The 15,630-nt window shown below is 38.6% G+C and overlaps 1 protein-coding gene and 1 pseudogene across 3 annotated transcripts in view; one reads left to right on the top strand and one right to left on the bottom strand.

The window, feature by feature from the left end:
- The window catches only part of BBS4 (Bardet-Biedl syndrome 4), a 68,233-nt gene extending 52,857 nt beyond the window's left edge, over positions 1-15,376 (bottom strand). For all 3 annotated transcript variants that reach the window (XM_054563748.1, XM_054563820.1, XM_054563884.1), the window contains exons 1-2: positions 15,328-15,376; positions 552-603 (exon numbers count right to left, since the gene is read on the bottom strand). In XM_054563748.1, coding sequence (XP_054419723.1) covers positions 552-603; positions 15,328-15,351 — 76 coding nt within the window. In that variant the 5' untranslated portion in view covers positions 15,352-15,376. The remainder of the gene's footprint in view (positions 1-551; positions 604-15,327) is intronic.
- LOC129072058 (protein FAM118B-like) lies at positions 872-3,791 on the top strand (annotated as a pseudogene).
- Positions 15,377-15,630: the final 254 nt, after the last annotated feature.

The raw sequence follows: 15,630 nt of genomic DNA, 5'->3' as shown, positions 1-15,630 counted from the left end.
TAAATGGTGTCTTCTGCTAAATAAAAAGTTCAGGTGTGGGAGAAGATCCAATACATGTAGTCACCTACACCGGATGCAAACACTCCTAAAACAGACTATAGGTTAACAAATGAAGGAATCCTGTTCCTCTAAATAAAGTATATACCAGATCCCTATCAGGGTGTAAAATGCAGTTCTTTACAGTATAGGTGCTTACCAAGTTAGGCTTCCCACATTTAATATTTATAACACTTCACACTTACTTAGAAATTACATGAGATTATTTGAGGCCTGATATGTACTTAGGGGTATTTTAGAGTGTTTTTCCATGAGTACAAAATTAGTACACATTCACATAATAAAAAAACTCCACTTAAACACATTTATAGGTAAAATCAATACCCTAATATCTAACAACTCCATAAAATAAAAGTTAAATATGGCAAAACATTTACACTAATAGTGCTTTTGTCAACAATCACATTTTTAAAAGCTCTACGCATATAGATTAGAACAAAAAAATAATAAAAGAAATCTGCAAACATACACATACAATGAAATTGCGTACAGACCTTTCTTTAGCTGGGGGTTTTGAGATTCAGCAGATGCAGGAAATTGAGTTCTCTGAAATGAAAGAAGTCTCTGTTAAAACACCACTATTCCAATAACAATCATCAGTAAGTAGCTCTCCAATCATGCAATCCATCAACTGCATATAGGTACAAATAATTATTTTGAATATAGTTTGAAAAACAAATGTCAAACAATAACATAAAAATGCATATTTTTAATATATAAATACTGAGTGCCGGCCTGTGAGCCAATAGGTCACTGGTTCAATTCCCAGTCAGGGCACATGCCTGGGTTGTGGGCCAGGTCCCCAGTTGCGGATATGCGAAAGGCAACTGTCTCTCTCACACAATGACATTTCTCTTCCTCTATTTGCCCCTCCCTTTCCTGTAGCGTAGGGGGATGGAGAGCATCTCGGGGAGCACAGCACTCTGGGATCTGAGGGTTACCATCAGGGGCCAGCTGAGAAGGGAGCAGGGCTCTGAATCCCACAGAGCCCGTCCCAGGGTTGTCATGGGTATGGGGCATAAACCCAAGTCGTCACAAACACTTCTCTGTTTACCAGGAGAGGGGACAGGGGCACTTCCCTTAGTCAAGAAGCTGCCTGAGCCCCTTTATCCAAAGGCTTTTATTGAAAAGGTTATCAGTGGGGCTAGGTAATAGGAATGCACAGGTTATCTCACTACATCAGTATGTTAATGTTCACAGAGAGTGGGTGATGTTTTGAAGAAAACAAATGGCAGGAACACACTGATTTACATGGGTCCAAGCGGAGACTAGTAAACAAGAGAGACAACTAAACATGAAAGCATAGTAAACCTAAGAGTGCCTAAGGGTATATATAGAGTTAGAGTCTGTGAATAACGCAAATTTCCTTCCCAGCATGAGCTGGCTGTAGCTTCTGAGGGAAGAACAAAGCACGCTTTACAGAATTTACTTTTAGGCCTATTTCCCTGGGAACAGCCAGATCTGGTCTACGACTGACTCCAGTATTGTTTCAAGTCTGAGCCAGGAGAGGGGAGGGATCCACCAAGAGACAAGGAGACTTCTTTTGGATAGAATGAGGTCTCCGGCCATGTCTAAGCCGAGCTGAGGGGTCCGGGCCTTTTTGCCCTTTCTCCGTGTCCCCCAATTTCTTGTCTGCGCCCAATACCCAATTGATATCTGTCTTAGGTTATCATCTCAGCTCAAGATAACTTACCCGTCATCGATCACCAATCATCACATGGCAGAGAGGCAGGAACTACGCCCCTGCCGGGGGGACAGGTTATGTCTCCTCAGGGACCTGTTTCTCTAAGGCCTCCCTGATTATTTCCAACCTTGGGGTCCTCCAGCCTGTCAGCAGGGTTACAGTTCCTGAAACCAGATAGGGCGTTTCCCAACACTTTCTCTCTCTCAAAAAATAAATAAGATCTTTAAAAAAAAAAAAAAAGAAATACTTACATGTATTTTTAATGTATAATCATGATCCATGATAAAATGTGCACAAATAAAATGTACTAAGTTCTTGGACACTACATATTATTAGTAGTATGCTTAATGCTATACTTCTCAGCAACTAAACCACAAAAAAATGTTAGCTTTAATAAAATGCTAGCTTATAAAATAAGCTGCAGTCTTTGGAGCAGACACCTTCTCAGAAGCTTCACAGCAGGGAAAGTAGTGACAATGAAGTTCTCATTCTTTGCACGAAACTAGAGCTTCTACAGGAGCCAGGCCTCTGATACAGACAAGATTTTTGGATTCTTCAGTGATGGTGCCCTCCACCCCCCCCACCAACCAAAAAGCCCAGGAACCTGCTTCCAAGATTTAAAAGTCAGAAGCCTTAGAAATATATGCCAGCGACTGGAACCAGCATTAATGCTGCAGTTGTACCTCAGGTTCCCAGCCTGATATCCTAGAAGGGGTTAATTCAGCCCTTACTGAATGCTGCCACTGATTTTGATCTTCTAGAAGATGAGAAGACACCCTGGCTGGTGTAGCTCAGTGGATTGAGTGTCGGCCTGGAAACCAAAAGGTCACCATTTCAATTCCCAGTGAGGGCACATGCCTGGGTTGTGGGCCAGGTCCCCAGCTGGTGGCATGCCAGAGGCAACTGACTGATGATTGGTGCATCTCTCATACATCAATGTTCTTTTTCCCTCCCTTCCCCTCTCTCTAAAAATAAAAAAATAGAAGATGAAGAGAGCAAAAAATTTCAGAAATATCTCCATGAAGACAAGAATCTCATTCATGTTGCCCATGACCTTTATCAGAAACTCTCTCCTCATACTAGTAATGTTCAAGCCATGTTTTTCAAGAACTGTTTATTTTTGTTTTTTAAAGACTTTATTTGTTTATTTTTAGAGATAGGGGAAGGCAGGGACACAGCAGGAGAGAAACACTGTGCAAGAGAAACATCAATCGGTTGCCTCTAGTACACCCCAACCAGGGACCTGGCCCACAACCCGGGCACGAGCCCTGACTAGGAATCAAACCGGCAGGCAACCTTTCAGTTTGCAGGTGGGCACTCAATCCACTGAACCACACCAGACTTTAAGGACTGCTTATATGAAATATTTGATGATTTGGAGTCAAAGATGGGAGACTCTGGAAAATAGCTATTCCAGTCAGTTCTCCACCTGATGGAAAATGGAGCCCTGGTATTGACTACAAATTTCAACAATCAAATCCCTTGACCTTATTGATAAAAAAAAAAAAATGTCCTAGAATGGGCTCAAGAGAAGTGGAAGCTGAGCATGTTACACATCCATAGGGTATACATGAACCCTAGCGGCATGTCCTCCATCCAGCTGGGTATCAGAATGTGCTCAAGAATACTCAAGTTACAAGAGATTCAGAAACTCTGTAAAATCAAGTTATTTCTTTTCCTGGGTTTTGACTCGACTGTGGATGACACCATTTTCCTAGCCCTTTTTCTGAAGGCCATCAATCATAAATCTGACTTAGCAACATTTGATGTAGACTTGGAGAGATGTAGATGAGTTCCAGAAGCTCTGCAAAAGCATGCTAGACAAAGGATTAAGGTCATCTGCCATGGAAATGAATATGCTGATCTTCCAGAATATTTCAAGCAACTGACTATGAGATCTCCATGAGGGGCAGATCAGCAGGGATAGTGAGAGAAGGTCAGCTAAATGCCTCATCTGTAGCACACGGTGAAATGAGAGAAAGCAGTACATGAGAGGGCTTCAAAAGTCACCCCCACTAGACCAAGCTGTAAGGCCCTACCATGAACAATGCTTAACAGTCAACTTACAAGGGCTCAGCACAGTTCCTAGGAAGAACCAAAACTCAGAAGTTAAGGGTTGGGAGTAGAGTGGGGGGAAGGGATGTTTCAACTTAATCCTTTGGACCAGCTGGTTCTTGCTCTTATGCAGCTGATCCCAGTCGAGAATACGCAAATAACAAGAGAACTCAGATGCAGCTCCCCACCCCACCCCACCCCTAGGCTGGACATGCCTGTGTCCACGCAACAGATTAGTGTGATATACACGGACTGAGGCCACTGCTCTACGTGAAGGACTTGGGGTGTCAATGGCATGGAATCACCATGGCCCTTATTGCAGTTTGTACTCTGTACTTGGTTTTTCACTTAGGCTTAATGGCTTTTTAAAAACAAGACTTGAAGCTCTAGTTTTCTAGATCTTTTACAGTGTACAATATTCTACATACTTGAGTTATATTAAAAGGTTGTTGGTTTAAAAATTAAAGAGTTAAAAAAAATAGTGCCATGGCTGGTATGGTTCAGTGGATTGGGTGCTGGCCTGCAAACCAAAGGGTGGCCGGTTCAATTCCTAGTCAAGGCACATGCCTGGGTTGTGCGCTAGGTCCCCAGTAGGGGGCACACAGGAGGCAACCACACATTGAGGTTTCTCTCCCTCTTTCTCCCTCCCTTCCCCCCTGTCTAAAAATAAATAATAATAAAATATTTTTTTTAAGTTAAAAAAATAAAAGGGAGTTTATGAGGCTATCTACATAGAAATTATCTAGCACTCAATACTAGGAAGGAGTTTTTTTAAGGAATACATCATATTAAATAATATAACACATAATATCTTTACATTATAACTTTGCTGAAAATCTTCAAATGGATTCTTCTACCTCCTATGTTTGATATGATATGAGCAAAAAAAAAAAAACAAAACAAAACAAAAAAAAAAAACAAAAAAAAACGGCTGAAAATTTCCAGAAGTAATGAGAGACACTAATCTTTAGATTCTGGATACTCAACTAATTCTGACCAGGTTAAATGAAAATAAATCCACCCTTAGATACATCACAGGGACCTGCACCAGAAAAATAAGAAGTGTCTGTTTTAATTCGTAGCTTTAAAAAAAACCTTTGCATTGGGCCACCTGCTCTGTACTCCGAGTTTCCTGATTACACTAAAATAATTTGATTTCTCAATGTTACAGTGTTTCTGTAGACAATACAAACTGTGTAGCCGAGTTCCTTGAGAGATTGTAAGGCCCACAAATTTCAAAATACTTATTATTGGCCCTTTAAAAAAACACTCTTCCAACCTTTGTTCTTTTAAACACCTAGACCAATCAAACTAACTTTCTAGAACAATGGCAAATTTAAACGACTGTCAGACAAGTAAACTCTGAGAGTTTTTAAACTCACCAAATAAACTTGTAATGGCTATACATCAGGGAAAAGGAAAATAGTCCAGAATGAAGGCATGAACAAGCAAAGGAATTGATAAAATAGGGAACTATTCTAAATATCTACTGACTGAATAAACCAAAGAATCAAAAAGTGTAATTTGCGGTGTTGATTTGAGATATATAAAAACTTAAAAAATGAACAAAAATGGCATGAATTGGCAGAAGGCAATGGGCAATAAAGCATTCAAGGATCCCTGTATTATTCAAAATTAAGTTTGAACTTATTTTAAAAACTGGATTACTCACTAAAGGAAGACCAAAGAATAGAATATATAACTTCTATGGAATGAAGTGAGAAAAGCAGAAGGGAATAAAAAACTCAGTCCAAAAGTGGAGGGGGAGGGGAGTAGTGAATGAACAGAAGAAAAAAATGAAATTCCCCAATGAAAAGACAGATCATGAGGATGAATCTTTTAAAATATGGATTTATGCTATTTATGTAAAGACAACCCTAAAACATTAGAAAAAAGAAACACAAAGGCAAAAGATACATCACTAAAATAGAAACAAAATGAAAACCAAAGTAGCAATATTAACATTAGACAAAGCATACTTCAAGAGAAAGATCTTTATCAGAGAAATGAAAATGAAATAAAACGGACTGAAAACCAAAATGAAAAAGGCAAATTTTAAAACCTTTAAAAATATATAAGGTAGGGAAGGATTACTTCCACAAGATATAAAAGCACAAACCAATTAAGGATCTAGAAGGAAGAAAAATTAAGAAAACCACCCCATTTACATTGCATCTAAAAGAATAAAGTACCTATCCCTGGCTGGACTGGCTTGGTGGACTGACTGTCAGCCTGCAAACTAAAAGGTTGCCAGTTCGATTCCCAGTCAGGACTGGGTTGCAGGCCAGGTCCCCAGTTTGGGGTGTGAGATAAGCAACTGATTGATGTTTCTCTCATACACTGATGTTTCTCTTCCTCTCTTTCTTCCTCCCTTCCTCTCTCTCTAAAAATAAATTTTAAAAATCTTTAAAATATATCCATCGCCCCCAGCACAGTTGGTTGGAGCGTCACCCTGTGCACCAAAAGTTTGTGGGTTCGATTCTGGGTCAGGGGGCATACCTAGGTTGTGGTTCAACTCCTGTATGGGAGGCAACTGATCAGTTTCTCTCTTGCATCAATGTTTTGCGCTCTCTCTCTCTCCCCCATACTTCCTCTCTCTGTAAAATCAATAAATATATCCTCAGGTAAGGACATTCCTCCTCACTTTCATTTTGAAAAAAATATTTAAAGAAAAAGAATGAAATACTTAGGAATAAATTTAACCAAGAAGGTAAAAGTACTTAACAAACCATAAGACACAGAAGAAACTGAAGAAGATACAAATAAATGGAAGAACACACCATGTTCTTGGACAGGAAGAATTAACATCCTTAAAATGTCCATACTACCCACAGCAATCAATAAATTCAACATAATCCTATGAAAACACCAATGGTGTTTTTCACAAAACCAGAACAAAGCATCCAAAAATTTACATAGAACCACAAAAGACCCTGAACAGCCAAAGAAATCCTGAGAAAAAAGAACAAAGTTGGAGGTATCATGCTACTGGATATCAAACTATGCAACAAGGCTAGAGTAATCAAAGCATCATGGTACTGGCATGAAAACTAAAACACAGATCAGTGAAACAGTATAGAGAACCCAGATATAAACTGGCACCTTTATAGAGGCAAGAATATACAATAGGACAGTCTCTTCAATAAATGGTGTTGGGAAAAATTAAACTAGACCATTTTCTTACACCCTATATAAAAATAAACTCAAAATGGTTTAAAGACATAAAAAAAAGACCTGAAACCATAAAATTCCTGGAAGAAAACACAGGCAGTAAACCCGCTGACATCATTCTTAGATAGGTAGATAGATAGATAGATAGATAGATAGATAGATAGATAGATAGATGTGTATGTGTGTGTGTGTGTGTGTGTGTATTTGGATATGCATCCTTGTGCAAGGGAAACAACAGAAAAAATAAATAAGTGAAACTACATTAAAACAAAAACTTTCTGTACAGCAAAGGAAGCCATTAACAAAATAAAAAGACAATGTACTGAATGGGAAAATGATACATGCTATAACGGGTTAATATCCAAAATATATAAAGAACTCATACAACACTGAAAAAAAAATCCAAATAAAAAATGGGCAGAGGACCTGTATAGACACTTCTCCAAAGAATACATACAGATGGCCAAAAGCCATGAAAAGATGCTCAATGTCACTAATCATCAGAGAAATGCAAATTAAAATCACAATAAGACACCACTTTGTGGTTATCATTAATAAATCAATAAAGAACACATTTTGGGAACAATGTGGAGATAAGAGAAACCTCATGCAATGTTGGTGTGGTTGTAAATTGGTGCAGCCACTGTGGAAAACAGTATGGAGGTTGCTCAAAAAATTAAAAATAGAACTACTGTATAACCCAGCAATTCCACTTCTGGTTATTTATCCAATGAAATCTAAAACGCTGATTGAAAAAATACACACCCCTCTATGTTCACTGCAGCATCATCTATGATAGCCTAGATATGGAAGCAAACTAGATGTCAAATGATAGACAAATGGATAAAGAAGATGTGGTACTGCTCAGCCATGAAAAAAGGAAATGTTACCATTTGTGACAACATGGATGAACCTAGAGAATATTATGCTAAGTAAACTAAGCCAGAGAAAAACAAATATACGATTTCACTTATATGTGGAATCTAAACAACAAAATAAACAAACAAAACAGAAACAAACTCACAGATACAAAGAACAAATTGATGGCCACCAGATGGGAGGTGGTTGGCAGAATGGATGGCAAAGATGGAAGGGATTGAGGAGTACAAACTGCCAGGTGTAAAACCAGTCATGGAGACATAAAGTGCAGCATAGGGGATACAGCCAGTAACACTGTAATAACCATGTATAGTGTCAGATGGGTACTAGGCTGATCGGGGTGATCACTTTGTAGGGTATATAAATGTCTAACCACTATATGGTAGACCTGAAGTTAATACACTATTGTATGTCAACTGTGATTAAAAAATAAATTAAAAAATAAAAAGGCCTTAATATTCAACTACATTAAAATTAGTAACTTCTGTCCCAAAAAGGAAGTAAAGACAGAAAACTAAAATAAGATATTTGCACTAAAAAGCACAACCAAAAGAAAAAAAGCAAGAAACTAAACATAACTACAGATCAGTAAGAAAAACAGCAAATAGAAAAAGAAGCAAAGCATGAACCAGGCATTGCACAGAAAACAAAGTGACAACCAATGATGTTCTACCTCATTAATAATCAGGAAAATGTAAACTAATATCACATAAACATTTCATTTCATACCCACCATATTGACAAAAGCTTAAAGTTTAAAAATATCAAGGATGTAAACAACAGGAACTGGTGGCATAAGTGTCAATTGTTATAACTACCTTAGAGTTTCCCATAAGTAATAAAGTTGAATATGTACATACTCCATGGACCAGCAATCCATTTGTAGAAATACCCTAGAGAAACTCTTATATAAAGATACATATATAAGGTCTGTCCAGAAAAACTCCAGCCATTGTTAATATAATGAGAATGGTTTGCGTAACATCGATGCAACCTGGCAGCCAAGGAGAGTGGACTGGGAGATGCTGTTGAGTGAGCATGTGTACTGTGTGGTTGTCACATTCAAAATGACTGAGTAGACCAACAAATTCTGCATCAAATTTTGCATTACACTTGAACACTCCTCTGCAGAAACTATTCAATCATTCAGAAGGCTTTCAGGGACAATGTAATGAGTGCAGCACAGACAAAAGTGTGGCACAAACACTTCAAGGATGGTCAAGAATCTGTTCAAAGTGAGCCATATTCTGGAAGGTCCGCAACAAATAGAATACCTGAGAATGTTGAATGTGTATGGGCTGCAATCAACACAGACTGGCAACTGACAGTGCGAGAACTAGAAGCTGATCAGGGGATTCCAAAAACTTCTGTGTCTGAGATTTTTATGCAGGATCTTGGCATGAAACATGTTATGACAAAATTTGTTCCACAGTTTCTCCTACCAGAGCAGAAGGAACATTGTGCTGCAGTTGCTGATGACTTGATTCAGACCACTACCAATGAACCAGATTTTTCCTCAAGAAGGTCATAACTGGACATGAATCAAAAGTCTACAGCTATGATCCGGAAACAAATGCCCAGTCGTCCCAATGAAAGTTGCCTGGTTCTCCATGCCTGAAGAATGCGCGGCAAAGTCACAGCAAGATCAAGGTCATATTAACGATGTTTTTTGATTGGGAAGGTGTTGTCCATCACAATTACACCCCTCCAGGCTAAACAATTAATAAGGAATGCTACCTCAATGTTCTTCGTCAGTTGAAGGATGCAATAACACGAAAACAGCTGCAGCTATGGGCAAATGGGGATTGGCAGCTTCATCACAATAATGTACCCACTTGTGCATCATGTCTACCAGTTTCTTGGTGAAACATCAAATCACCCAGGTGACTCAGCCCCCCTACAGCCCAGATTTGGCACCCTGCCACTTCTGGCTTTTCCTAAAACTAAAATCACCTTTGAAAAGGAAGAGATTTCAGGCCATCGATGAGATTCAGAAAAATACAACAAGGCAGCTGATGGCAAGTACAACAAAGGATTTTGCAGTGTTTTGAACAGTGGAAGAGATGCTAAGAGAACTGTGTAAGGTCCCAAGGTGACTACTTTGAAGGGGACTGAGGTGTCATTGTTCTATGTACAATGTTTCTTGTATCTTCTTCAACAAATGTCTCTATTTTTCATATTACATGGCAGGATAGTTTCTTGACAGACCTTATAAAAGAATGTCATAGCCAGGTCTGAGACATTCTTTCTTTTGACATTTTGCCTTACCCTAGTCCTAATCCTGTTCGTAGCAGCATTATTTTTAATAACTTAAAGTCAGATGGAAAAAAAAAGGATGAACTTAATAGGGAGTAGAAAAGTGGTTCCCAAGGGTTGGAAGAAATAGGGAGAGGCTGGTACAAGAGTACAAAGTTTCAGCTATAGGATGAATGAAGTCTAAGGATCTAATGTATAGCATGGTGATTATAGTTAACAACAATGTATTTTATTATATAATTGAAATTTGCTAACACAGTAGAACTTAAATATTCTCACAAAAAATGGGGGTCGATGTAATAGATATGTTAATTAAATTAATGGTGGGAATCTTTTCACAATGTATCAATATATGTATATCAGATCACAACATATACTTTAAATAACTTAAAACTTTGTCAGTTATACCTCAATAAAGCTTTTTAAAAAATCAGATATAACCCAAATCACTATTTAGTAGAATGGACAAATTAATTGTATTTTCCTATAGTGGGATACTAACCAGCAATAAACAATGAACAAACTAAGTATTAGATTTTAAAAACCAATATAGGCCCTTGCCAGGTAGCTCAGTTGGTTAGAGCGTTGTCCTCACACACCAAGGTTGGGGGTTCCATCTCCAGTCAGAGCACATACAAGAAGCAACCAATGAGTGCACAAATAAGTGGATCAACAAATCAATGTTTCCCTTTCTCTCTCTGTCTCTAAAAAATAAAAAATAAAAACAATATATTATTTAGGAGTATTAGATATAATAAAACTACTTTTAAAAAGCAAAATAACATAAAGTTGAGGAAAATTACTTCTTATGGGGAAGAAGAAAAATGCAACAGAGGAGAGATACTTAGGAGATTTCAAAGTTATTGTTATTTCTTAACAATACTTATTTCTTAATTTGTGTCACAGGACACAAGTTTCCATTTATTGTTCTTTAAAATCTACATATAACCTTTTATTCACTCTATTAGAAGATATATATAACAACAAAAATTAACCCTCAAATAAAAGAGGACAATGTTTTTTTAGGTACTTAATTATCTTGATTCAATAAACAGAAAACTTAATACTAAAGCAAATAACCCATTTAAAAATAGAAGAAAAATATGAAAAAAATATAAAAATAAAAACTGGAAAAATTTGTAGAGACACTTCACTGAGGGATATGCATGAATCCAGGCTGGTGTGGCTCAGTGGACTGAGCACTGGCCAGTGAACCAAAGGGTCCCCAGTTCAATTCCCAGTCAGGGCACATGCCTGGGTTGCAGACCAGGTCTGCAGGAGCAGGCACATGAGGGGCAACCACACACTGGTGTTTCTCTCCCTCCCTTTCTCCCTCCCTTCTCCTCTGCCTAAAAATAAATAAAATCTTTTAAAAAAATCTTTAAAGAAGAAAAAGGAGATGGATGAATAAGCACAGAAAAAAAGTACTCAGTATCATTACCCATTATGGAAATACAAATTAAAAACCAAAATAACCGTGAGTACACAACCAGTATAATGGCTAAAATTTAAAAAATGACTGACAATACCAAGTGTTAACAAAGATGTGGAAAAACTAAAACACTCATGCATTGCTCATGGGAATGTAAAATGGTACAGCCACTTTGGAAAACAGTTTGGCAGGTTTATTCACATTAACCACATTAACCACACAACCCAGCAATCCCACTCCTAGAGAAATGAAAACATACCCATGCATAAAGTTGTATGCCAATATTCATAACATTATTCATAATAGCCAAAACCAGGAAACAATCCAAATATCCATCAATTTCTGGATAAACAAAACGTATTTATACAATAGAATACTGCTTAGAAATAAAAACAAACTACTGTCATATATAACAATATGAACTTCATAAAACATACTAAAGTCAGACACATAAGACTACATATTGCGTGACTCCATTATATGAAATTGCTAGAAAAGGCAAAATTATGGAGACAGAAAGCGGATCAGTAGGCTGAGGTTTTGAGTGGGGACTGGCTGCAAATTGATACAAGGGATCTGTCTGGAGTGATGGACATAAGTTGTGGTGATAGTTGTGCAACTATATAAAGTTACCAAAATTAATAAAACTTTGTTTAAAATGGGTCAGTTTGCCCTGGCTGGTGTAGCTCAGTGGACTGAGCATTGGCCTGAGAACCAAGAGGTCACTGGTTCAATTGCCAGTCAGGGCACAAGCCTGAGTTGTGGGCCAAGTCCCCAGTTTGGGGAATGCAAGAGGCAACAGATCGATGTATGTCTGGGCACATTGATGTATGTCTCATGCCTTGATGTTTTTCTCCTTTTTGTCCCTCCTTTCCCTTCTCTCTAAAAATACATAAATCTTTAAAAAAATAAAAAATAAAATGGGTAAACTTTATGGTATGTATAATTATACCCCAACAAAGCTATTTTTAAAACGCTGAAGAACTCTCCTGTTTTTGATCTGAGTTTTGTTTTTTGGGGAGTTTTTTTGAACTTTGGGGAACATACTAAGTAAAGAATTTTAACGGTTTAAAAGCACCTTCATGAGTCAGCAATCCTTCCACCTACACAAAAGTTAAAATAAATTATATATATTTTTGATGTGTCCCTCAAAACTTTCCAGAACATTCTAGGATTCTATTAACCCATTTGATCTCATTTATAGCTGGGATGTATGTAGAATAAAATCCTTTTTTGGGGGGGGTTGGTTCTTTCTTCATTTTTATGTAGCTCTGTGATCATTTCTGCATCTATCAAATATTTATGTAATGCTTGATCTGTAGTAGGTACTCTATTTGAACCCAATCAACTAGTGCAATAGTGATTTTTGCTGTGTTCTGAAGGATTTAAACTTTACTCTAAGAAAGATGTTTATACAAATACATCAAATAATGGGAATTAAGGAATCACAAAAAAATGTAAGTCATGGAAATGAGAGTTATTTGCTGTTTTTTCAAAAAGATCCCTGAAACATTTGTTATATTCTTAAATAAAATAAAATATAAATATCAGCCCCCACTTTCCCTCCCTAAAGAACCAGTAATAATCTAAATAATTTTGGTAGCAAATTAGAATTTCTGCGTGTCCCACACTGGACTAGTTTCACTCCATTTTGTTGGGATGTATCTGGCCTTAAGGCTGTTACTACAGCATTTGTAGATTTTATTTATGCATTTGTTCAGAGTTATCTCTGTGAGTTTTGTTTTTGTCTTCTGTATATCTATATATCCATATCTACAGATGTATGTGTTTTTTTCCTTTGTATCACAAAATTACGATCACACAATATACCCCACTTCACATCTAGCTTTTATTTAAATATATACCATGGAAATCCCTCCAGGTCAACATATATAGTGCTAACATTCGATCAAATGGCTGCATAATCTTCTTACACATGGAAATATCAGAAGTCATCCATTACTTCACCAATGGGCATTCACTGTTTCCAGCTTTTTGCAACTGTAAGCAGCACCTCAATAAATATCCTTGTACTATATGCTTATGTTTTCCTTCTATTTTGATAGGATACCAGTCTAGAAGGATTGTTGGATCATTTTATTAAAAGATGTCTGCCCTGACTGGTGGTGGTCAGTGGACTGAGCACCTGCCTGCTAACCAAAATTCCCAGTCAGAACACATGCCTGGGTTGTGGGCCAGGTCCCCCAGTAGGGGGCGCTCGAGAGGCAGCCACAAATTGATGTTTCTCTCCCTGTTTCCCTCCCTTTCCCTCTGTCTAAAAATAAATAAAATCTTTTTTTTAAAGTATTAAACAATTTCCAAAAAAAAAAAAAACAAAAAAAGACTCAAATTTCCATGCAGTGGTAATATGAAAAGATATAATTACTATAAATGTAACACTAACAATAAATTTTTCAATAATGAAAATAAATAAGCTTCAGGCTCAAGTGCTAAAGTCATATCAATACAAAAAAGCCATTCCATTTAAAATACTATTAGAGCCCTGACTGATATGGCTCAGTGGACTGAGCACCAGCGTGTGGACTGAAAGGTTGCTGGTTCCATTTCCAGCCAGGGCACACACGTGTGAGAGGCAACCAATCAAAGTATCTCTCACATATCCATGTTTCTCTCCCTCTCTCCCTCCTTCCCCCTTTCTCTTTAAACAATAAAACACTATTATAGATTGAAAAGAACAGGACAATTCTTACACCACAGAAATCCAGTTCACATGCTATAGGTGAACAGCTTTCTATACCTGCAATGAGCACCAAAGTATAAACTATACTTGTAGCAATGCCATGTTCCCATGATACCTTACATTTAAGATTATGCAGGCAAATTTTTTTTGGTATGTTTCCAATATTAAAATCTAGTAATACTAATTATCCTTTTTTTTTTTTTTAATTCGTAGCTTTAAAAAAATCTTTGCGTTGGGCCTCCTGCTCTGCACTCGGAGTTTCCTGATTACACTAAAATAATTTCTCCGCTGATATAAATAGAATAGAAAACAAATGGCCCCTCTGAGAGATAATAATGGTCTTGCTCTTTAACAGCCAAAATATATGTCTTCCAGGGCGTTTTTCAAATGGCTCTGGAAAACTGAAGTCCTTCTAACAAATACGTAGAAAAAGCTCTGAAACCCAATACTAAAATAAGGTAAAAAGTATACCTAATTATGAATGTGCGCCTCAAAAATGAGTACTACTGGGTCACTTAGAATTCACCTGGGCTACTTTGTAATGGCAACTCTGCAGAGTTTAATCCGTAAAGAGTCCTTTCCTAAATTTAATCACAGGGGAGAAAACATGGCACCGCCCCACCGGGCAGAAGGCAGAGACGCTGAACCCTTGCAAGTTTTATCACATTCAATTCCTAATCCAGGGCATTAACAGAAACTGCCTGCCTCTGCACAGCCGGTGTTTCCAAACCCAACAAAACAGAAAAGGTAGCGCTAGAAGAAAGCCATTTTTGATGGAAATCTCCCTTTTCCGTCCAGTGGACCCCCCAGGGGAGCCACGGGCCCAGGGGTGCAAAAAATTCAGTCCTGCTCGCCGACCGACCACTTCCCGGGAGCCGGCCTGTGGCTCCCCGCCCGCCTCCAAGTCCAAGTAGCTCGCCTGGGACACTGGTCCGCGCTAGAACAGGGGCAGCTGGTTAGACAGAGGACACCTGACAGCCTGCCTCGCGCTTCGCTTCACTCCGCTCCGCTCCGCTCCGCCCCGCCCCGCCCCGTAAGGCCTTGCCCCGACCAGTCCCGCCAGGCAGGCAGCTACACACGATCGGCGCTCACCGTCGCAATCAGCTCCTCGGCCATCTTGGCTCCGCCCACATGTGCGCGGCCGGAAGTAAGCTGTTTCCCAGACGACCATGCGGAAGTTGTAGCACTGGGATAGTGGGAGGGGCCTGAGCAGAAAAGGAAGTAGGTGGGAGCGTGACGGTTTCTCTCACCCCCATTGGTGGTTTTCTGGAGGGTGGGGAAGGGTTGGGTGCTGCCCCACAGGCAGTTTGGGCTGATGAGGGATTGTGCAGCCAGTCGTCCCTGGGTAACCCCTACCGCTGCCCACTATTTCCAGGATGGTGCTGGAGAAACCCT

This window comes from Pteronotus mesoamericanus, unplaced genomic scaffold, assembly GCF_021234165.1.
Source record: "Pteronotus mesoamericanus isolate MK-2021 breed Mesoamerican mustached bat unplaced genomic scaffold, CSHL_Meso_final contig_100, whole genome shotgun sequence".
NCBI lineage: Eukaryota > Metazoa > Chordata > Mammalia > Chiroptera > Mormoopidae > Pteronotus > Pteronotus mesoamericanus.
This window is presented reverse-complemented; position numbering and strand designations above follow the sequence as displayed.